The sequence below is a fragment of the Mobula birostris genome, chromosome 3, assembly GCF_030028105.1.
Source record: "Mobula birostris isolate sMobBir1 chromosome 3, sMobBir1.hap1, whole genome shotgun sequence".
Taxonomy (NCBI): Eukaryota; Metazoa; Chordata; class Chondrichthyes; order Myliobatiformes; family Myliobatidae; genus Mobula; species Mobula birostris.
The window spans coordinates 137,022,549-137,048,037 of NC_092372.1; the positions used below are offsets into that span (position 1 = coordinate 137,022,549).

Here is a 25,489-nt window from a genome sequence, read left to right on the forward strand (position 1 = left end):
ATACTGCTACGGTGATTCAGGGATAAAGCAGGACATTGGGTAGTTCCCCCATTCTTCAACGCATTATTTTATATTCTATGGAGAAAACAGACAGAGGTACCATCAAAGTATCCAGCACGATAGCATTCATTCAGTACTACACTTATAGTATGCTGTTTCCTACAGAGCTTTTTTATTTGCTATAAATGAAATCATTATGAAATACAATAGTAATCATTTGCACAGGAACTTCAGATCCAGAGTAACACAGAATCTGCTGAAACAACTCAGCAGATCAACCAGCATCGGTGGGGGGAAGAGAGTGAACAAAGAAATTATCAATGTTTGGGTTGAAACCCTGCATCAGGGCTGAAAGTGGAGAGGCAAATGTCCAGCAGAGAGGGGACAAATGGAGTTGCAAGTGTTCCAAGGTGATTGGTGGAGTGCAGAAATCTTTGTCTTCACACTTCCCCAGAACAAAATCCTTACAACCTAAAAAGGTACTCAAAATGATTCTACTTTGTAAAAACTAAAGCTAATTATTTGTTGTTTCCACACAGACCTCACCTTCGTTTTAGCATCTCACCCTAGTGGTTACCTCTCAACAATGATATGGTAAGCTGAACTACTGGAGTGCCACATGGGTGGCCATAAATACAGATATGTACTGACTATAATGGAAACGTATGTAAAGGATGAAAAGTTATTGAATGGTTTATTGTATATATTTATTTTTGAATAAAGTATATTTTGAAATTAAAAAAAATCTCACCCTAGTGGTCATAAATGAGCATGAACATGGGGCTAAATACAAGTGACTCCTCAGGATGAGAGGAATCTCAATCAAGTACAATTCTACTTTCCTCAATTATTCACGCATAGACAGTGACAAAGATCAACAATGTGGAACTCAAAACTGACTTTCTGTGTACTTCCAGTGATGTTTTTAATTTCTGGAACTCAAGCTGGTCTTTCTCACTTGATTATTAATTCTTATTCCCATTATGCTTGCAAGCAGCTATGTAGCATACAGGGCCTTGCAGTCTTTCCTGTTTATTAGCTCAAATAATGCATATAGCCATTGACCTTTTAAAGTCTCGCAATGTGCTTATTTCCTCAGTTTTACTCATAGACATAGAAACATAGAAAACCTACAACACAATACAAACCCTTCGGCCCACAAAGCTGTGCCAAACCTGTCCGTACCTTAGAACTACCTATGCTTACCCATAGCCCTCTATTTTTCTAAGCTCCATGTATCCATCCAGGAGTCTCTTAAAAGACCCTATCACTTCTGTCTCCACCACCACCGCCGGCAGTCCATTCCACGCACTCACCACTCACTGCGTTAAAAAAAAACTTACCCCGACATCTCCTCTGTACCTACTTCCAAGCACCTTAAAACTATGCCCTCTCGTGCAAGACATTTCAGCCCTGGGAAAAAGCCTCTGACTATCCACATGATCAATGCCTCTCATTATCTTGTACACCTCTATCAGGTCACCTCTCATCCTCTGTCGCTCCAAGGAGAAAAGGCCGAGTTCACTCAAACTATTCTCATAAGGCATACTCCCCAATTCAGGCAACATCCTTGTAAATCTCCTCTGCACCCTTTCCATGGTTTCCACGTCCTTCCTGTAGTGAGGTGACCAGAACTGAGCACAGTACTCCAAGTGGTACTGTGGGGTCTGTCCAGGGTCCTATATAGCTGCAACATTACCTCTTGGCTCTTAAACTCAATCCCATGATTGATGAAGGCCAATGCACTGTATGCCTTCTTAACCACAGAGTCAACCTGCATAGCAGCTTTGGGAGTCCTATGGACTCGGACCCCAGGATCCTCCACACTGCCAAGAGACTTGCCATTAATGCTGTATTCTGCCATCACATTTGACCTACCAAAATGAACCACCTCACACTTGTCTGGATTGAACTCCATCTGCGACTTCTCAGCCCAGTTTTGCATCCTATCAATGTCCCGCTGTAACCTCTGACAGCACTCCACACTATCCACAACACCCCAACCTTTGTGTCATCAGCGAATTTACTAACTCATCCCTCCACTTCCTCATTCAGGTCATTTATAAAAATCACAAAGCGTATGGGTCCCAGAACAGATCCCTGAGGCACTCCACTGGTGACCGACCTCCATGCAGAATATCTACAACCACTCTTTGCCTTCTGTGGACAAGCCAGTTCTGGATCCACAAAGCAATGTTCCCTTGGATCCCATGCCTCCTTACTTTCTCAATAAGCTTTGCACGGTGTACCTTATCAAATGCCTTGCTAAAATCCATGTACACTACATCTACGACTCTACCTTCATCAATGTGTTTCGTCACATCCTCAAAACGTTCAATCAGGCTTGTAAGGCACGACCTGCCTTTGACAAAGCCATACTGACTATTCCTAATCATATTATGCCTCTCCAAACATTCATAAATCCTGCCTCTCAGGATCTTCTCCATCAACTTACCAACCACTAAAGTAAGACTCACTGGTCTATAATTTCCTCGGCTATCCCTACTCCCTTTCTTGAATAAGGGAACAACATCCACAACCCCTGACATCCCTCCTGTACCCACTTCCAACCACCTTAAAACTATGCCCCCTTGTGTTAGCCATTTCAGCCCTGGGAAAAAGCCCCTGGCTATCCACATGATCAATGCCCCTCATCATCCACAGGCCTTGAATTTAACCTCAAAAATAAATTGTGGAACAATATTCCGGTTACTTTCTCACACACTCCTGAAAAAGGAAGAATGAGTAGATCTCTACTTGTCCAAATTGTTCTCTCCTGCATTCCCATTTCCAAACTTTTACTTTCACATTTCTCGCACATCCACACATTCCTGTCTCTGGCCCTGGTTTAATCACACCTCCACACATCATATTTCTCCTTCCAATGATGGAAGGTTCACAATGCATTGCTCTCAAACTTTCCAAGAACTTCAAAAGTGAGGATATCTTTCTCTTCCCACTGCAATTTGCAAATTCAAAAATCAATACTTTCACCTGTCATCTAATTATAAATTTGAAGTTATGTTTCAATACTTCCAATTCCGACTGCATTCTTCCCCGAGGATTGTCACCTTGTCCTAGTGGAGAGGTTTATGAGCTCCTGAGATCCCAAGAGCAATGCCATCTGGCACTTAGCTCCTGGTACGGGCACCCATCATAGTAAAGTCAAGAAGTGAAGTTTCAGACAAAGAGTGATCCAATCAAGACCTCAGTGGTGCAGCTGGTGGAAGATGATGACAAATCACAACTGCAGTGAAGGCAGTGAAAGGCTGCAGCGGTGAAAGGTCCCCAGTCATCTTGTATTCCATGCCATTGGGCTCTGAACCCACCTGTCAAGGACAGTGTGGTGGATGTCCATGCATCAACCTCTCCACATTAAACAAAGTCATGCACAGGCGCCCTCCTTAAGAGAATCCTCCCTAACCCCTTAGGTCACAATACTCATCTCAAGTGATTTCACTACTACTGCTAAATTCTCAGCACAAATTAAATTTGCTTCTCCTATCGTTTCTAAATGCTGATTCATAAGACTAATATAATTGAAATATCCAAGTTAATGTGCAACAAATATATTGGAATACATTTTATAATGAATTGATCCATGATGTCCAACAATAACCAATGGAGATAAATAAGTTGTTGATTCTTCAATTGTATCAAAACAGTCCTTTGCATTATTTTTGGCATTAAGTAAAATTCAAACGCGGTAGCAGAACTACAGAATTTTGTTTTTACTGAACTGTATGATCAGTTTGCTTCCTGTTATAACAGCAGTCACTAACATGAACAATTCCAACTTCATATCAGAAAACTTCCTGCTTCTCAACTTCCAGGTCCACCCATAAGGTTTGAAAATTCACTGTTGTTGACATCACACCATTATGTTGACAATCTGCAGTCTGGTATTCTTGTCTTGCCCAAGCAAAATCATAATGATTGGGAATGAATTTAAACTTACCTATTACATGAGGAAACTTAAAACATTTTACCAGCACATAAATTAGATCATCACCACACAATCCTAGTGATACAAGCTTTTTTTAAAAAAGGAAAATCCTTCTAATTATGATATTCATTCTAAATAATCAAATTATGGCAAGCATCTTAAACGTGTGCATTATTAGGATTACATTCTTCATTTCGATATATATATATATACTACATACGTTTTGTTTGAATTGCAGTCATACACTTAGTTAATCACACATTGTTCTGATTAATCTGATTCAGTACCCGCCTACCTCCCCTCCCCCTCTCCCTCTCCCACACGTAGAGATCAATACATTCCCCAAACTGGATGGCACGGTATATATATTTGCATCGGATCCAACTCGAATTTAGACTCAGAAGGGGGGGGGCGGAAATAAGATGAAATCAGTCATCTCCTTGAAGAAGTGGCACAGCAAGCCCAACGTGCAGGGTGGAGAATGGGAGCCATCACATTTCAGAAAAACAATAATTCAATTACAAACGTATCGAGTTTGTTGTCGGGCGTCATCGAAACTAGCAACTACACACCGTAACCAGACCAAGTACACAGAACATTTCAAGTCAAGGGCATAAGCGTTTATTTTTAATAAATGTACTTGAATTAATCTGCTAACCGCGCTGATCCACTCGCCCACCAGCTCCAATCCCACACTTGACAGTCCACCAAAATCGCTTGCACAGTACTATCGTTAAACACATTAATTCATTCGTTGAAAATTACAGAATGGATTAATATACAGAATATGTTAATCACCTAATATGAGACACGGGATTATCCATGGATCATTTCCAAGGTACAGCAACATCTTTAAGATTATAATCTATTAATAAACATTAAAATAAATGTATGTGTAATCTGCTGACCTGTCAATGTTAACGTAATCTGTCAAAACTAGATTAATGATAGAAGACACACTATTACAAGTCCAGCTTTCTTTCAAAAACATTTGCGTAGCTCGGTAAAATTTAACCAGCAATTCGTAATGTGTCCAAGCCACAGCTCGTTTTTTTTTCAAGAAACCGCACATTCCTGTCTCCTCATCGTGCATCTTTCACGCAATACAAAAGTGTGCGGAGCTTTCGCTGTCTGGATTTGGTGGGTTATGAAATTACTCGTCGTGATTGCGAGTTGCCCTTTTCTCTAAAAGTACGTACACATGTATACAGCACAGCAGAGCGCGTTCCCTCTTCCTCCCTGCCCATACTTAACCCACCTCGAATTGTTCCGATTGTTCTGCTTTGAATTCACCAGGCGACTAAGCGAGCGTTCGAACCTATTGTTCCTCAGTCGGCTCCGCGTTCTCACCCGGCTGCTCAAACCGTCCCCAAGAACTCCCAACAATTCAACCCCCACGTCCGAACAATCCGCTGGCAACCTGCACATGCGCAGTGCGAGCCGACAGGCGCGTCGCTGGCGCTACCATCGACCCAAAGTAGTAGGGAAGAAGATAAAAAAATGAGTGACTCAAAACAAAATCATATCTGCACTCTTCATATTAATGAAAAACAGTATATACTTTAATATTATAAACAAATAGATAACTCATGCCAAAGTTATATATGTTAATAGAATTGTGCTTTAGTGATTTTTAAGATTGTCACACACCCCTCTATGCCAGGAAGCTATGAGTTAGATACAATTGGAGTATCGAGTCGAGGCGCCGGCGTGTGTTACAACGTCGCTACTGCCGGTTATTTGGCTGTCTCGTTTTAGAGGTGGTGGTGAATGTGTTTGAACTGCTTTAAAGGAAATAAAAATTGGTTGTTGGAGTGAATTATGGCTCCTCTCAAGAAAGGAGATCTGACAGAGGAGGAGACTGAATTGTTGCAAGTCATATCTGAAGGTAATCATGGAACTTAACAGCGGCCCTCACTTTCCAAAATTAAATAATATGATTCGAGAGTTGTGGTGGAAAGCAGAAACTGCTTCACGGATTTGTGTGTAAATCCTATAATAATTAGGGCAGTAATTAAAGTGGGGCGCGGCAACTCACTTTTAAATTAAAACGCAATGAGGCCCACGAGGATGGATCAGTGAAAACCGCATGTTTACGTTTGAACATGTCTTGTTTACATAAATATTTTAATAACTTCACATTTAAAAATCGTTAAATAGTAAATTATCATAAACGGGCACACGGTTTGAATGTAGAAAATGGAATATTTTAACACTTTCTATTCAGAGATGCGCAGCACGTGTAACAGCTGATGTTTCGTGGACAGGTTTACTAGGTTACCGAGCAAGTTTCGCGGGATGAATTCCCGGTGAAGTGAGGGTGGGGTGGTGATGGCATCATAAAGGAAGATTAAACAGATCGGGCCTTTACGCTGTGGATGAAGCAGCTCTTGAAGTTGACAAGCTGTATATGGCGGATGATGTTCCCTCTTGTTGGGGAGTCTAGAGCCAGGGTTTGATGTCAAAATAAGGGTTTCATCATTTACGACTGCGATGAGAAGAAACTTCTTGGGATTTCTCTAGTTCATAGAGCAGTGGTGATTCAGAATGTTGAAGATGAGAACATCCGATTTTTGAATTTTAAAGGAATCTACGGTTGAGGAATTAGAGCATCATGGTGACAATGGGGTTTAAAAAGTCAGCTGTGAATTTACTGAACAGTGCAGCAGTGAGGGGTCGAATGGCCTATTTCCTCATTTACCCATGTTCCTAAGGTTATGTTTCATTTATTCTGTAGGTCCTCCTGCTATATATTCGTTGCTTTAAAAAGGAAGTTTCTGTTGCCATTGTCATGCTCTCGTGTATCTAGATGGTACATCACAGTCATCAGGATTTTTTTATACTAAAGTATTGATGAAGAGGGGAGTCAGAATGGGAAATGGAAAAACCGAGAAAGGGGAAGGGCCAACAATTGTAATTCCACTCTCCATTACTATTGTGGCACGTTGGTCCATGACCTTCTCTCCTGCCACTATGAGGCACTCTCTCAGATTGGAGGAGCAACACCTAATATTCTGTCTGTTTGATGGCATGAACACCAATTTCTTCATCTTCTGGTAATTTCTCCTGTCCCTCCACCTTCTCTCTTCCATTCACTATGCTGGCTTTCCTCTTACCTCTATTTTTCCCTCACCTGCTTATTACCTCTTTCTGGTGCCCCACCTTCCCTTTCTCCCATTGTCCTTTCTCCTTTTTCAGCCCCTTATCTTTTCCACCTATCACCTCCCAATTTCTTTCTTTATCCCCCCCCTCCTCCCCCACCCACCTGACTTCACCTATCATCTTCCAGCTTGAATTCCTTCTCTTTCCCCCAACCTTATTCTGGCTTCTTTGAAGCATCTCAGAACTGTACTGTTCTATTACATTTGAATATTCAGACAGGTAGTATTCAATTAGAAAGAGGGTTTTTGCCTCCGCTCCCATTTCAGGTTCTGGGTTCCAGATTCTCATCTATGTCAGGTGGGGAGATTCTCATCTCCACTAATTCATAAGGAATAGAGGCAGGGTAGGCCATTCACGACTATTCAATAACCATATAACAATTACAGCACGGAAACAGGCCATCTTGGCCCTTCTAGTCTGTGCCGAACTCTTACCCAATCCTAGTCCCACCAACCTGTACTCAGCCCATAACCCTCTATTCCATTCCTGCCCATATATCTATCCAATTTAACTTTAAACGACAACATAGAACCTGCCTCAACCACTTCTGATAAGCTCATGGTCAAAATTCTTCTTTAATGTCCTGTAAGAAATCCTTCCAATGACCTTAAGTCTGTGCTTCCTTGTTATTTTCCCCTCTGTTTTGGAGATCTTCCTATCCACATTAAATCTCCCCTCATTTCCAAGCAAGATAACTTTTTATACCTCCAAGTATGCTACCATGTATCGAGATCAAAACCAAGAATTCAATTCCAACATCATCTGCAAGAGGTTTGTACGTTCTCCGTGTGAATCACATGGGTTTTCTCTGGGTGCCATGGTTTCCTCCCACAGTCCAAAGACATTCTGGTTAGTAGGTTAATTGGCCATTGTAAATTGGCCTGTGATTAGGCTAGGGTTAAATCGGGTTGCGAGGATGCCGTGGTTCGAGGGGCCTATTCCGTGCTATACCTGTAAATAAATTGAATGCAGAAGCAGTAGTCGTGAGAAGAATTCTAAATAAATATTGCAGTTGGTTTATTATTGTCACAGGTACTGAGGTACAGCAAAAAAATTTGTCTTGCATGCTGTTCACACAGATCAATTCATTACATAGTGCAAGGGGAAATTACAGTATGCAGAATGAAGTGTTGCAGTGCAGATAGATAACAAGGTAGATTGTGAGGTCAAGAGTCCACCTTGCTGTACTAGCGAACAATTCATTATTCTTATAACCATGTGATAGAAGCTGTTCTTGAGTCTGGTGGTGTGCTTTCCTGACCATAGCATCTGCGTGGTCAGATGTGAACAGGCTATTGCTGATGTTCAGTCCTAGAACTTTTGGACCTCAGCGTTGCTGATATAAGCAGGTATGTGTGCAATGCCCCCCACCCCCTTTATGAAGTCAATGACCAACGCTTAACTAAGCTCTCTGTCTCCTTCCTGTACTCCAACTCATTGTTATTTGAGATTTGGCCCACTACGGTGCTGTCATCTGCAAACTTTTGGAGGGGGTGAGAGCAGAATCTGTCTGTGCAGTCCTGAGTGTATTGGGGGCACAGCAGAGGATTGAGGATGCAGCCTTGTGGGTCACCAGTGTTGAGGATAATTGTGGGAGAAGGTGTTACTGCTTATCATTACTGATTGCAGTCTGTTGGTCAGAAAGTCTTGGACCCAGTTGCAAAGGGTGGTATTTGGATATGTGTTTTCTTGGATTTATTGTATTGACATCAGAGCTTAGTCTATAAATATAGTCTTAACATATCTGTCCTTACTTTGTAAGTCTTGGATGTGGAAATAACTATCTTCTCTTCTTAGCCAGCTCAAGCCCCATGTGCTTTAAATTTCTGAGATTCTTCGATTTTATGAAAAGGTCATCCTCTATGCATTGCTCTCCAGTCCCGAATCAAATTCATAACCTTGAGTTGAATTCCATTTCCACTCTCCCCTCTACACTCCCCCCCCCTCCCGGCCACCATTCTATTTGTATCTTCCAGCAGACTTTAGTTTTTCCCATTTTTCATCACGACGAACTATGGCCAGCTTTTGATTTTTCTCAGCAAGCAATATGACTGCAGAAGGGCAAGTATTGCTTGTTGCTGCATTGGACTTCTAGGTAGAACTTCAGTTCTGGAATGCTCTCTCAGTTTTACAGAGCGTAGTGTTAGTCAACTTGAGTGAGAAACAATTAGGATTTTTTTCATTATTGATTCATGGAACACTGGTGAGTTACTTTTACTAGAAGCCTACATTGATTACATCACAAGTTGCATTTGGGAAGGTTGGTGAACCACCATCATGAACTGTTTTAAGTCCATGCATTGAGGAGGCTTAAACATCAGTCATATTGTGCTTATTACTGCCCTGAATTAAGCATTTTACAATTGGACACTTCTGTTCTTATTGATGTAATCATAAATTCTCTACAGAATAAATGAACCTTGTTGAATGAAACTAATCAAATTTTTACATCTGTAAACTTTTCTGGTCAACATTTCTATTGATAATCCTGTGTTCATTGGCAGGGCTGGTTGGGTAAATTTAATTGGAAACCTTCAATAACAGAAACAAGCAAGAATGAATATGTTCGCGAAGTGAGGGGTGAATTAGATTTTCAGACAGATTCATAAAATTCATACCTTTACTCTTTCTGAGGATAATATTTTTGTGTGATTTCATAGGAAACACATAGGAGCAGAATTGGACCACTCGGCGTATCGAATCTGCTCTGCTATTTCATCATCCCTCTCAACCACACTAAGTCTCCTGCCTGTAACGTTTGACGCCCTTGCCAGTCAAGAACCTATTGATCTGAGCTTTAAATACACCCAGTGACTTGGCCTCCACACCCGTATATGGTGATGAATTCCACAGATTCACCACCCTCTGGCTAAAGAAATTCCTGCTGATCTCCGTTCTATAGAGACATCGTATTCTGAGGCTGTGCATTTTGATCCTGGACTTTCTCACTATTGGCAACATTCTCTCCATTTTACTCTATCTAGGCTTTCCAGTGTTCTGTAGATTGCCATGCAGTTTCACCACCGCCCTCCACCATTCTTCTAAAGTCCAGCAAAGTCATTAAAGTCCTCGTACATTAACCCTTTCAGTGAAGGGATCATTCATGTAAATCTCTGAACTATCTCCAATGCAGGCACATCCTTTCATAGATATGGGCCCCCAAACTACTACTCAGTACTTCAAATGTAGTCTGGCCAATTTATTATGAAGCCTCAGCATTACACCCTTGCTATTCTAATCCTCTTGAAATGAATCCTAACATTGCATTTGCCTTCCTTCCTACTGATTCAATCTGCAAGTTAACTGTTAAGGGAATTCTGCACCAGGACACCCAAGTCCCTTTGTGCCTCTGATTTCTGAATTTACTCCCCATTTAGAAAGTAGTGGATGTCTTTATTTATTTTACTAAAGTGCACGACTATATGCTTCCTTGCACTGTATTCCATCTACCACTTTTCTGCCCTTTCCACTAATCTGTCCCAAATCCTTATGCAAGCTCCATTCCCTCACACTACCTGCTCCTCCACCTATCTTGGTATCATCTGCAAACTTCACCCCAAAGCCAAACATTCCGTCATCCAGAACATTAACATATAATGTGAAAAGTAGTGGTTCCAACACCAACCCATGCAGAACATCACTAGTCACTGACGGCCAAACAGAAAGGCCAAAAGCATCTGAATTTATTAAAAACTGAAATTTAATTACAAATCTTTAACTTTATTCAGGAAACATTCAGGAGGCAGGAAGGTTGCTGGGTAGTAAAAATGTCCGTGTCAACTGTTTGGATCAGGTAAGGCTAGATTTAGCATCTTAATAGTTTGTCTTATCAACTTCCAATAATAAATGTGATTCTAAGTTTATCTCTTGTTTGGAGTTCGGGAGAGCTATCCACATACCCCAGATAATGGTGTTCTTGTATTTCATTTCTCAACATGGAACTTCTGAAGAAGAACTTAAATGTTTTTCTAATGCCATTGTACATTTTATTTCAGCATTGTTTTGTAATATTTTAACATGCATATTTTCTGCAGAAATCAATAAAAACATTACTTACTGGAAATCTAAAACAAAACATCAAATGCTAGAAATACTCAGCAGATCAGACCACAATTGTGGGAAGAGAGATTCAGAATAAATGAGCTAACACTGTTTAACATTGACAAAGGGTCTCCAAATTAAGATGTTGACAGTTTTTTTTTCCCCACAGATGCATCCTGAATTGCTGAATATTTCCAGCACATTCTATTTTTGATTTGTGTTATACTTCTGTGCCTTTCTGTTCATCGCCGATTAGTTATCAGAGGACTGCATTTCTCCTTCAGCCTCTGCTATGATCAATCATCTGATAATATCAATTTCTCTGGAGTTTACTGCCATTCACTAGTATCTCTTTGCAATATATTTTCTATGTTTCTATGTATAAACTGGCTATTTGTTGCTTCACTGATTCCTTTGTGTTAGTCACCCTGTTAAAAATTTAAATAATGTACTTCTGTTACTGTCCACCCACATCTCTTCCCTCCTCCCCACGACATTATTCTGTGCCCACCACAGAAAATACGCTCTTCCAATTCGCATACCTACAAATTTATAAGACCATAAGACAAAGGAGCAGAAGTCGGCCATTCGGCCCATCGAGTCTGCTCCACCATTTTAACATGAGCTGATCCATTCTCCCATTTAGTCCCACTCCCCCGCCTTCTCACCATAACCTTTGATGCCCTGGCTACTCAGATACCTATCAATCTCTGCCTTAAATACACCCAACAACTTGGCCTCCACTGCCGCCCATGGTAACAAATTCCATAGATTCACCACCCTCTGGCTAAGAAAATTTCTTCGCATCTCTGTTCTGAATGGGCGCCCTTCAATCCTTAAGTCATCCCCTCTCGTACTAGACTCCCCCATCATGGGAAACAACTTTGCCACATCCACTCTGTCCATGCCTCTCAACATTCGAAATGTTTCTATGAGGTCCCCCCCTCATTCTTCTAAACTCCAAGGAATACAGTCCAAGAGCGGACAAACATTCCTCATATGTTAACCCTCTCGTTCCCGGAATCATTCTGGTGACTCTTCTCTGTACCCTCTCCAACGTCAGCACATCCTTTCTTAAATAAGGAGCCCAAAGCTGCCCACAGTACTCCAAGTGACGTCTTACCAGTGCCTTGTAGAGCCTCAACATCACATCCCTGCTCCTATACTCTATTCCTCTAGAAATGAATGCCAACATTGCATTCGCCTTTGCAACATTGCATTCGCATGTCCAACTATGAGGCTGCATTTTTTTACTATAGAATTACTATAAACACCAATCCAATTTCTTGCTGTATGCTTGCTTCCACCTTTTGGTACTTCAATTTCTATTAAAACCATTAGTGTATGTTAGCTTTGTCCCTCCTGATGCATCTTTGATTTTTAAAACTGTGAGTCTAATTAATTAACTGTATCAATCATTATATTTGATTTATCCTGGAAGATCAAAGGTAACTGCTGGTTTAATTTCTTTACTGAATCTCTCCAATCACATTTGTGTCCATGCCAAGTATGAAAATGGCACTTGTTAAAATTACTGATGAAATCCACCCACAACTTTCTGTGGGATTCAGTTCCATCTTATTCAAAATAGCAACGTGGGAACCTTAGTACAATGGCGTAGATGTTGGTTCAGTATCTTATCTAAAACGATAGTAAGTACTGTCATTAGCCTAAGTTAAGCTTGTATTCTGCAACCCACAGATTTCTGGTCACAAGACTTGCTGCTGATTTTAGTTAATTTTATCACAAATGGAAAATTTATTTACAGTAGTTTACATGGCACATGCAGCTGGGAGTATTCAAGGTAGAGATCTTTTATAGGGAATATTTGAAGCAAGGCCTAGAGCATTTGTTCAATGGCAAAGATTTATCATAAATTATGATGGAATGATCTGTCATCTGTTATCTTCTATTCCACTTTCATGATAAAACTCACCAATAAGTTTTAATTTTCATTCCTATTTGAATCTATTTTCTAGCAGAGATATCTAACACGAGAAATCCAGCAATGTCGAAATAAAGCAAACACTGACAAAAGGTGCAAACGAATACTGATAAATACTTCTATTTTGATTGGTGTTTCAAATTGTTTGTGTCATTTATTTCCAACTGGCAGTTTTTCAAGTAATTGTTACCTTGATGACTTTGCTGTGCATACTGTTGCAGTCATTCCTTCTGTTCTCTACATTCTTCCCCCTCTGCAGCTTAAAGTATGCTTGCCTTCTCACTTTTCTCATTCTGGTGAAGATCCCTTGACTTAAAACATTGACTCTGTTTCTGACTGCTTCACGATTTGCTGTACATTTCTGTTTTTGTTTGGATCTCCAGCATCTGAAGTTTGTTTTTTCTTTGCTCCTAATATTTGGCATTGCCCTGTCTGGATTCCTGCAGCAATAACATCTGGCAGTGTTCCGTTTTAAAAAGGAGACAAAGCTATACATTGTTAAGTGCTAGCTTTCCAGCAAAAATAACACAAAGATCCTTTTGCAAGCACCTTTAGGTACTGCATAAAAAGAAGCCATTGGTTCAAAAAAAAAACAATTGGAGGTGGAGAAGGTCAGTAACTTCAAGTTCCTTGGCGTTATCATATCAGAGGATTCATCCTGGGATCAGCACTTTAAGTGCCAAGATAAAGAAAGTATAACGGTGTCTCTACGTTCTTTGTGTACATTCGGCATGCCATCTAAAACTTCAAAAAAATGAAGATGCAAAATGGAGAGTATCTTGACTGGTCGTATCATGGCCTGATATGGAAACGTTAATACCCGGAAATGGAAAGGTCTATCAAAAGTGGCGAATACAGCCTAGTCTACCCCAGGCAAAGCCCTCTCCACTGTTGAACACATCTACATGGAGCACTGCAACAAGAAGGCAGCAACCATCGTCAAGGTCTCCCACCATCCAGACCGTACACTCTTCTTGCTACTGCCCTCGGGCTGGAGGTACAGGAACCTTGGGTCCCACACTGGCAGGTTCAAGAACAGTTATTACCCTACGACCATCAGGCTGCTGAACCAGATAACTTCATTCCCCTCAACTCTGAACTGATTCTACAACTTACACACTCACTTTCAAGGACTGTATGACACATGTTAGAGATAGAGAGTGGAATAGGCCCTTCCAGCCCAATAAGCCAAAACGCCCAACAACCGGCTGATTTAACACTAGCCTAATCACAGGGCAATTTACAATGACTAATTAACCTACTAACTGGTTTGTCTTTGGACTCTGCGAGGAAACATACATGGGGAGAATGTACAAACTCCTTACAGACGGTGCTGGATTTTAGTTCTGAACTCCGATGCTCCAAGCTGTGATCACATTGTGCTAACTGTTAAGCTATCATGGTGCCCAAATAGATAAATATTTTCAGTGTCTGTCTCTGCAGAATTTGTCTTTTGCACATTAATCTTTGTTCATATATAGATTATATAAAATCTCTTGTATAGCTTTATTTCCCTTCTATTGTATAAAATTGTATTTATTTTATTTTTATTTAAATTTACATTGTTATGCAGGTCCAGATTCTTTTCCTTTAGGTTCTGAAACAGAAGCTGGTCAGTAGGTATATTTCATTTTCTGGCTGCATAACCCTGATAAGTTCAGTGTCAGATAGGCTTATTGATAACAATATTCTTCATCTCGGAACATTTCTTGATATATTGAGAATATGTTGCAATGTGACTGGAGTTGTCTTTTGAATGTGATGCTAAATTGAATCTGAATCAGTTTACAATGACCAATTAACCTGCCAATCGGTACATCTTTGGACAGTGGGGGGGGAACCCATGCGATAATGGGGCGAATGTACAAACTCCTTACTGTCAGCGGGAATTGAACTCAGGTTGCTGGTACTGTAAAGCGTTGCAACTGATATGGTACCATGCCACCCCACAGAATGAGTAGAGTAGTGTTCATGGGTTCGTGTGCCATTCAGAAATCTGATTGTGGAGGAGAAAAAAGTTGTTCCTATCTTGCTGAGTATGGGTTTTCAGACTCTTGTCCCACGTCACTGATGGTAGTAATGAGAAGGGGGCGTGTCCCAAATGGTGGGAGTCCTTGAAAATGGATGGTGTTGCCTTGAGGCCCCACCTGGGGAAGATGTTGATGATGGAGAGGGTTGTGCCAGAAATAGAGCTGGCTGAGTTTATAACCCTCTGCAGCTTCTTTGAATCCTGTGCATTGGAGTACTGGTCAGAATGCTCTCCACTATACATCTGTAGAAATTTGCGAGAGTCTTTGGTGATATACCAAATCTCCTCAGTCTCTTACAAAATAGAGTCACCGGTGTGCCGCCTTCATGATTGCATTCTTGTGCCCAGGACAGGCGCTCCGAGATGCTGACACCCAGGAACTTAAAGCTGCTCGTTCTTTCCACTGCTGACCCATCAATGAGGACAGGTGTGTGTGCTCCTGACTTCCCCTTCCTGAAGTCTACAATCAGTTCCTTGGTCTTGCTGACATTGAGTATGAGGTTGTTGTTGCTCTGACTCATTGAAGTCTTTGCCTCCTCTTTTGTGAACTTGAAACCTCTCATTGAGCTACTCAAAGCTGTGAAGTTGCCTGGACACCATCTGCCTTCAAACGTTTGTACCACAAAAAATATATTATTTGCTCTTTCAATTTATTACATTTTTGTGAAATCTTGCTGTTGATTGTTGTATTTAACAACCTAAGTGCGGTGACTATGCTTCTGAAGTGATTAATTTTCTTTCAGATGTTTGGGAATGTGATGAGATGTGTTGTGAATGCAAGTTAGTTCTTTCTGGCTTTTTCCCCCCCACATTTACAGTACTTTGAACATGATTTTACACTAATAACATAAAAAATTGAATAGCTCTCGCCAACAAAAATGGTACTTTCAAGAAAACATATCAAGATAGGCAATTAAAGTGCATTGAAAAGGCAGCACAGAAAGAGGATAGTTAGTCTGATTGGAGACATGAAGGGCTCAACCTGAGGTGTTGACTGTCCATTTCCCTCTATAGATGCTGCCTGACCTGCTGAGTTCCTCCAGTGCTTTTTGTAGTTAATTTACTCAATCTAGGGTGCTGCTAACGTTCAGTCTCTCCCTTTCCATCTATCTGCCCCAGTATTTCAACGTGTCTATTCCTCATTTCCTTTCGTTTTTCCCTTGTTAATGGTCAGGGTTAACATTTCAGTTGTAGCTTGCTCTGAATGTTTCTTCATCCATTTATTAGTAGCTATCTTGCCACTTCATGTACTTGCTGACGTTTGGTTCCTCCACAAATAGAAATATTCTATAGCCACCCTGTACAATTCATTCATAATTTTATTAAGCTTGTAACGTACTTGTATTTGTCCTTGTTACACATATAACAAACCCAGTAAATTCCTGAGTACTTTACTAAATGAGAATGACCACAAAATTGCACTCGTGTTGTCAAATTTATCTTCTAGATAAAAGCCCATCTCTTCAAATAAACTATTAATCTCCTGACCTAATCTCTCCCTTGTTAATGTGTTATGCTGTTTACTGATGAACTTTGTGGTGCTTTCTTTTACATTGACGATTTTGTCCAGACTCCTGTGGTGAGTGCATCAATGGTGCTGAGGCCAAGAGGGATGAGACTTTCAGCTTTCTAGTTCCTCACCTTAGCCTGCTCTAATCAAACCACGTTGATGTTACATCATGGTACTGTAGCGGTTAGCACAACACTATTACAGCTCGGGGCATTGGAGTTTGGCATTCAATTCCAGTGCCATCTGTCGTGAGTCTTTACGTTCAACCCGTGACCACGTGCGTTTCGCCGGGGTACTCCAGTTTCCTACCACAATCCAAGGACGTACTGGTTAGTAGGTTAATTGATCATTGTAAATTGTTCTGTGATGAGACTAGTGTTAAGTAGGTGGGTTACGGGGCAGCGCGGCTCGATTAGCCGGAAAGGCCTGTTCTGCACTGTATCTCTAAATTTTAAAAAAAGGTCCCCAGCACTTCTACTTCCTCAGGAGGTTAAAACAAATTTGGCATGACCCCTTTGACCCTCACCAATTTTTTATCGGCGCACCATAGAAAGCACCATATCTTGATGCTTGGTATGGTAACTGCTCAGCCTGTGATCACACGAAGTTGCAAGGAATTGTGGCCACAACCCAGCCCATCATCGTCTCCATAGACTTTGTCTGCACTTCTCACCGCTTCAGTAAGGCATCTAGCATAATCAAATAAACCACTAACCTGGACATCCTCTCTTCACCCCCTCCTATCGAGAAGAAGATACAAGAGGCTGAAAGCATGTGCCCTCTGGCTCAAGGCAGTTTCTATCCTGCTGTAACGAGATGGTACAGATCAAGCCCATCTTCTCAGTGGTGAAATAATCTGGACTCAATCTTTCGATCTGCCTTATTGTGAGACTACACATTGCATGTACTATACCTGCACTGCACTTCCTCTGTAAGGTAACAGAATACAGTGCAAAATACAGTGTTATTGTTTTAATTTGGACTATCTCAATGCTCTGTTTGGAGGAGAGAAGAAGAGATGGAGGAGTCCCAATGCCTGTCCAGCCTACCCGGGTGTGAGGATGGATCACTCTAAGTGTCCAGTCAATTTGGTGCAGTTGAGAACGGCTTCTTTGACAGCAAAATCCAGATCTGAAGTGAATCGCTGGGTGGTACTTCGCTGCAGGGATGCCCGGGTCCTTATGGAAGTACGATATGCTGTTTGGACGATCTAAATGCTGGCCCAGATAGACTGGAAAGGCAGGGTGTTAAGAGTCGGGGAAGGCTGAATCACTCCGAGCCGATTTTGAGAATAACTTCTTCGACAATGAAATCTAGGATCAAAGCGATTTGCTGCAATGGGGCTGGGTCATCCTAGTACAAGGTTTGAACAATTTAGATGTCACTCTGAATAGTCTGGGGCTCCTCTCTCCAGGACGCGTGAGGTTGTGAGACTGCCCTCAGCTGCTGTGCTCCATGTCTGCAAACTATAAGGCGACTTGCCCCGCTAATATGATGAACTGACCACCCAGGCTTTGGGCCTACTCAGGCTGCTCCGGGAATTTGAATCTCAGGACTCAATTTGGTTCGGAATGCTGTTCCTCGTTTCTCTTGTTTGCGTGATTTGTTTTTTATCACGTTTTTTTCTGTGGGCACTGGGGTTTGGTCTTTTTAATTGGGTTCTTTCGGGTTTCATGCTTTGCAACTGCCTGTTAAGCAAACAAATCACAAGGTTGTATAATTTATGTGTTGGTTGACAATAAATGCACTTTGAATCTTTGAATTTGGCTCACCCATGGAACAGGACAGAACTGTTAATGTGGTTTCTTGGTTTCTTTTAATTTGGCTGTGCATATTGTACAAGCCGGAAGCTTGGGATAATCTTGAGCAACACACACAATGCTAGAAGAACTCAGCAGGTCAGGCAGCATCTGTGGAGGGAAATAAACAGTGGGCATTTCAGATTGAGACCCTTCATTGCAACCTGCTAAGATTTCCAGCATCTGCGGAATTTCTTGTGTTTGGGGATGACATTCTTAACCAGACAAGCACATGGAAACTTGTCTTTTTTTTTTGGCTGTTAATGTGATTTTTTTTTAAATGGTTAAAAGTACTCTGTGCAATTCCTGCAATGTGAATGGTGCTGGAAATCCCAGTAAACTAACTCGGCCTCAGTAAGCTTTTTCATTTCCACTTTGAACAAACATTCTTCAGAGGTCTGGATTTCTCAATAACTTGGTTTAGAGACAACTTAACATGATTACTTGCCATGTTCTCAGCTGTCTTGACCACAAAATGTTCTGATTCAGACTTCTAAATCAACTGAAGTTCTTAATTTAGATTCTGAAGTTTAGTTGGAAGTTGTTTTTGTTACGATTTGGATACTGCAGCTCTGTTTCAGTTTGCCAGAGACACAAATTACTTATGTTTTCTTTTTGAAATTTTTTAAAGGATATTTGTTAACTAATATTTTTAAATCCAGTTGCCTAGCTAGTAGAGTGAGTGTGTGTGTGTGTGAGAGAGAGAGAGAGAGACTCTCTCTCCCCCCCCTCAATAATGATTGCTTGCATCAAAGGGGAAATGCTTTTTTTTAACTTGATGCATATATGCTATTTAATGTCTGCCTCTCTTTGTCTCATCAAATCACTCACAAGGTTATTATGTCAAAGGATCTTGTATAGCAAACATGACATATTTTGACAATGGATCCACTTATACAAACCCCTTAATGTAGTTGATAGGTAAGATACTGCAACTGAAAAATATCAGCGTGTTCCCAGGCCAAAAATAATTAAAGCAGGGAGCCAAAAGCTTGATCAAGGAAATGGCTCTTAAGGATGACATTTTTGGGGAGAAAGAATGTTGTGGAGGGGTGTGTGTGTGTGTAAATTTCAGAATTGAGGGTTTTTGTTATAGTGAAGGCATCACCACTAATGGTAGGCCAGTTTAAGTCCAATGGACTAAAATTGAATGTGGACATCTCAGATGCTTGAATGGTGGAAGAGATTAAACATTGGAGGAATTTGAAAATGAGAATTTTAATATCAAGGTTATTAACAAAGAATTAAGTCAGCAAACATTCAAGTGATGGGTGAAGAGTTGCAGATTTGAATGTAGTCTGGTTCACAGTGTGGGGAACCAATCAAACTGCACTAAAAATAGCCTTTTATTCTGTAGGTTATTGAAGGATAGGGCTGAGATTTTTAGAATTCTGAAAGGATAGGGCTGAGATTTTTAGAATTCTGAAAGGAATTGAAGGTGATAAAATCATTTCTGCTGGTTTTAGGATAAGGCACCACAGCTTTAAGCTCAGAGGATCTATTCAGAACACTGTTATGAAACACCCCAAATTGGCTGTAAATTCTCTTGCTTAACATTCACTAGACATCCTCATAATTTTAAACCTGAAAAGAGACAAAAACAATTAAAGATTATCTTTATTTCTCATATATGCATCGAAATACTGCAAGCTACAATGACGTGCATCTTTTTGTATCATGGCCAACGTTTTGAGGATTGTGCTGATGGCAGCCCACAGGCTTCCAATGAGAACATGCCCAGAGCACGCCGACCCTAACCTTAACTGTATGTCGTCAGGATGTGGAAGGAACCTGACTACCCAGAGGAAACCCACACAGTCACTTAAACTCCTCACAGATGATGATCGAACCCCAATTAATGATTGCCGACAATGTAAAGTGATTGCGCTAGTCACTTTGCTTCCATGCTGTAGCTGACAGCGAGGCACTATTACAGCTCAGGGCATTGAAGTTCAGAGTTCGATTCCGGCGTCCTCTGTAAGTTCCTTCCCATGTGCGTGTGGGTTTCCTCCGGGTGCTCCAGTTTCCTTCCAGAGTACAATGGCGTACCTGTTAGTAGGTTAATTGATCATTGTGAATTGCCCTGTGATTAGTCTGGAGTTAATCAGTCGGTTGCTGGGCTGCGCGGCTCGGTAGGCCAGAAGGGCCTGTTCCACGTGTATCCCTACATAAATAAAATAAAATTTATACTGTGCTGTGAATTGGATAGACTACAAATACAGTGAAGATGGGACACAATGTGAATATATTGTTATAAATTAATGCTACAAGGAAACAAAGTCCATTGGAAACGAGAAAATCTGCAGGTGCTGGAAACCCAAGCAACACACACAAAGTGCTGGAAGAACTCAGCAGGCCGGGCAGCATCTATGGAAAAGAGTACACTCGAGTTCATTGGGTCAACTTGCCATGCTTACCAAGGTGCCAACTTGAGCTAGTCCCAGCTTCCTTTTTTTTTTGGCCCATTATCCCACTGGCTTTCTTATCCATGCACTGTACTTACTTATTCAAATGTCTTTTAAACATTGTTATGATAAACCTCAAAGGTACCATCCAGTATACTCTTAGGTGTTCCCATAGCCAAGAGTTCTGGTCCACAATGATCTCAAACAAAAAGTTGTTTAACAGTAAAATTTTTGGAAATGCTTTTGAGTTGATTATTTTTTTGCATTTTTTCAATTTTAAAATTGTCTTTGGGGAAATTCACAAGAACAAGATGAGAGAGTGAAGGGTAGAACGCCACTTGTCTGGGTTTGTCCACTCTACTTACATCACTTGTCAAATCCAGGCAAATCAACAAAAGGTTCCGAATGACAGTCTGATCCACATGTTTTTGACATTTGGGAGTGAGTTTGATATAGTTTTGTTTCAGTGTTCGATGTTCAGTTTAGCTGCATAGTATCTAAAGTGCATTTTCTTTTCAGCTATCAATGAATGGAGCTTCAACAGATTTTAATGTAAACATGGCTATTTTACATTGTACATTCATTGTACATAGGACTTCTTCCCTCTATTAAAAATGCAATTTTTTTTAAGTCTACAAGATTTTAGAAATGTATTTTGTCGTTAAAATTTTTGTATGTCAAGGATATTATCTTCCATCTTGTTTTCTTTTCCCCAGTGTGGATTTCAAGGCTACCTTGGATCACATGTAGGCAGATCTTCGCTAGATACTGAATAGTGATGTGTGGCATGCATAGGGGTGGGGGAGGGGGGTTGCAGTTTGCTGTAAAGAACTAGTCCCGTGGACGAGAGTGCCTGCCATGGGAAGCTATGGGGTGTTTAAAACAGAGAATAGTAAGCACAGGAATAGTCCCTTTAGCTCACAATATTTGTTTTATCTCAAGATATGGGGTGGAATCGGCCCTTCGAGTCACACTGCCCAACTACCCCGATTTAACCCTGATCTAATCACACGACGATTTACAATGACCAGTTAACTACCCAGTTTATCTGTGGACGGTGGAAGGAAACTAGAGGACCCAGAGAAAACCCATGCATTCTGCGTGGAGGATGTGCAGAGACTCCGAACTCCAATGCCCCAAGCAGTAATAGTGTCACATTAACCGCTGTGCTACTGTAATATCTGCACTGATGCTGAATTTACAGCCTCTAGGACTGTATCTGCTTCCACTACTTCCCCTGGCGGCCCGTTTAAGACACCTACTGACTGGCTGAAGTGTTCAAAGACATCTTCAAAGTCTTTCTGCTGCGGTCTGAGGTTACCAGCTGCTTCAAAAAAGGCAGTAGTTATGCCGGTGGCCAAGAAAAGCAGGGTGGCTATCGACCGATAGCATTCACATCCCCTGTAATGAAGTGTTTTGAGAGGCTGGTTACGACTAGAATTAATTCATGACTGTGCAGGCACATGAACCTGCCGCACTCCCCCTACAGGAGCAACAGGTCTAATTGAACACACTCACTGGTTCTCCACTGTGATTTGGAGCAACTAGACAACAACAGAACATATCAGGCTGCTATTCATTGAATATGGGTCGGCATTCATTACCATCATCCCCTCAGTATTAATCACTAAGCTTCTAAACCTGCTCCTCCTTCTCCAACTGGATCCTTAACTTTGTCATTGGGAGAGCAGAATCAGTACTGATTAGTGATGACATCAGTACAGGCGCCCCTCCTGGATGTGTACTTAACCCATTGCTTTAGTCACTCTGCGCTCTCGGCTGAGCTCAAGCGCCATCTATAATTTCACGGATGATGCCACAGTTGGCAAAATCTTAGATGGCAATGAGGAGGCTTACAGGACTGATAGATTGGCTGCTTGAGTGCAGTCACAATAACAGCCTTGCATTCAGTGACAAAAAGACCGAGGAATTTATTTACACATAAGAGAAAATCTGAAGATGCTGCTGAAGGGCCTCGGCCTGAAATGTCAACTGTTTACTCTTTTCCATAGATACTGCCTGGCTTGCTGAGTTCCTCCAGCATTTTGTGTGTGCTGCAAGGAATTCATTGCGGACTTCAGGAAAGTCAGAGTACACGCTCCAGTCCTTATTGAGGGATCAGCAATGGAAGGGATGAGCAGATTCAGTGGGAATTTGAGGAGTTTTGGATATCACCAAAGATTTGCATATTTCTAGAGATGTATAATGGAGAATATTCCGATTAGCTGCGTCACAGCCCATATGAATGGAGCTCATACTGATCATGAGAAGCTGTAGTGGGTTGTAAACTTAGCCAGCTCCATCATGAGCACAACCCTCCCTAGCATTGAGAACATTTTCAGGAAGGCAGCATGCATTATCAAGGACCCTCAACGTACAGCATGTGCCTTCCCTCACTGCCATCAGGGAAGAGGTACAGGAGTCTGTCAGTTCTCTCCCAATGATTCAGAAGCAGGTTCATCCCTACTGCCATCAGATTTCTGAATAGCCCACAAATGTTACCTCATTGTTTTTGCGCACTCTATGTATAATTTATAGTAATTTTCATGCTACTGCACTGTACATCTGCTGCAAAACAAATTTCACGTTACTATCACCTTTATTATGTGTACGTATACAGGTTTCCCCCGCCGTCTGAAGGTAGAGCATTCCTATGAAATGGTTCGTAAGCTGGAATGTCGTAAAGCGAAGAAGCAATTACCATTAATTTATATGGGAAAAATTTTTGAGCATTCACAGACCCAAAAGTAACCTACCAAATCATGCCAAATAACACATAAAACCTAAAATAACAGTAACATATAGTAAAAGCAGGAATGATATGATAAATACACAGCTTATATAAAGTAGAAATACTTTTCCACAATCATTGCCTGAACTGTTCTCCGTAGCGAAAATCTCACACAAGTGCTGTCGGCAAAAACACGGCGCAAGCGCTCTCCAGTAACCTTTAAGCTATGAAGCTGCCAAATCATACCAAATAACACGTAAAAATACACAGCCGATATAAAGTAGAAATAATGCATGTACAGTGTAGTATCACTTACCGGAATTGGGACCTCATCGACCACACTGATGATGGTGTGATGGGCTGAGTCGGAGGTTGGGGTGGTGCAGTGGCGCCCACCCTCTGGGCAGCAACCCGATACGTTGCCGCGAAGAACAGCAGTGGCCGGGACACACCCAGCACATCTTTAAGAAAAAAGCCGAAATAAACAAGCTAATTAATTAGGTGCTACCCGGCATGTAATTAATTAGCATGTTTATTTTGGCTTTTTTCTTAAAGATGTGCTGTGTGTCTCCCGGCAGCCGCCGCATTCTCTGCGAATTGGTACCTGTCCGTGGCCTGGGGGTTGGGGTGTTGAGACACTGGGGTGTCATCTCATCGTTGTCTGTTTCCATTAGAGCAGGCAGCTCATCTTCTCCTTTCTCTGCCAACCTGGATGTTGAAGGTCGAGGTTTGTTGTCTGCTGTGGCTAATGTGGAAGGCTTGCTTGACTGCTGAGCCTCGCGCGTTTTTCTATCATACAGTTCTTTGTAAGCACTCAAACCATCCTGCAAATATCCCCTAAGCCGACGTACTCTTTCAAAATTAAAATCGTACTTTATCACTACTCATTCGGTTTCGATTGTTATCCTTTCCTCATGCAATTGTATCAGCTCCTTATCTATCAGTTCTTGGTCATGGGATGCCAAAACCCATCATCTTCGTCAACTTCCACAAGCCAAACTCACTTTGTCCTTACTTCGTTCACCATGATCGAAACGCTTAATTATGTCTAGTTTTATGCTAAGTTTAACACCCTTACGAGCTCTTTCAGGCTTTTCTGATACAAACAGCTCCTCACAGGCATGTGTTTAAGCAATGCCGGCAAGAATGCTGTTCCGAATCTGGGGGAGAGCGGCTGCTCGGGGCGCGCGTTGCCTTTTATCGCGCGCTGAATTTCTTTTTCGTAACAGTGAAAACACCTTCTGAAAGCGAAAATAGGGTACTAATGTAGGTCTTTCGTAACAGTGAGGTTTCGTAAAGCGAGCGTTCGAAAAGCGGGGGACACCTGTATATAAACTGATTCTGATTTTGTGTGTGTGCGATTCTATATATAAACTTTGCCCCTCTCGCCTTAAATGCATGCCCTTTAGTAATAGACATTTCTATGCTGGGAAAAGGAAGCTGGCTGTCTACCCTGTCTGTCCTCTCATAATCTTGTAAATTTCTATCGTTGTCCCCTCAGAGAAAACAATACAAGTTTGTCCAGTCAGAGTTTGTTCCCTCCAATCCAGGTAACATCCTGGTAAACCTTTTCGACACCCTTTCCAAAGCCTCCGCATCCTTCCTCTGATGGGGTGACCAAAATTGCACGCAATGCTCCAAATGCAGCCTAATCAAAGTATATGGTGCAGCTACAACAGGATTTCTTGATTCCTATTCTCGATACCATACGCTGCCTTTACCATCCTATCTACCTGCACGGCCACTTTCAGAGAGCTCAACCTCTCCCTGTGCGTCAGTGCTGTTAAGGGTCCTGCCACTGACAGTAAATTTTAGACCTCTCAAAGTCTAGCACTTGCTTGGATTAAACTCCACCTGCCACATCTCTTACCGTATCTGTTACCTTCACTGTCTGGTTTGGATCAGCTACCAAACAAGACGA

The 25,489-nt window shown here is 41.5% G+C and overlaps 2 protein-coding genes across 2 annotated transcripts in view; one reads left to right on the forward strand and one right to left on the reverse strand.

The window, feature by feature from the left end:
* bzw2 (basic leucine zipper and W2 domains 2) overlaps nt 1-5,364 on the reverse strand; it is a 108,191-nt gene extending 102,827 nt beyond the window's left edge. The window contains exon 1 of the mRNA XM_072253379.1: nt 5,205-5,364. The gene's annotated coding sequence lies outside the window, so the exon portion shown is untranslated. The remainder of the gene's footprint in view (nt 1-5,204) is intronic.
* Nucleotides 5,365-5,645: 281 nt separating this feature from the next.
* ankmy2a (ankyrin repeat and MYND domain containing 2a) overlaps nt 5,646-25,489 on the forward strand; it is a 42,161-nt gene continuing 22,317 nt past the window's right edge. Inside the window, exons 1-2 of the mRNA XM_072253380.1 lie at nt 5,646-5,834; nt 10,837-10,901. Of these exons, the coding sequence (XP_072109481.1) occupies nt 5,768-5,834; nt 10,837-10,901 (132 nt within the window). The 5' untranslated portion in view covers nt 5,646-5,767. The remainder of the gene's footprint in view (nt 5,835-10,836; nt 10,902-25,489) is intronic.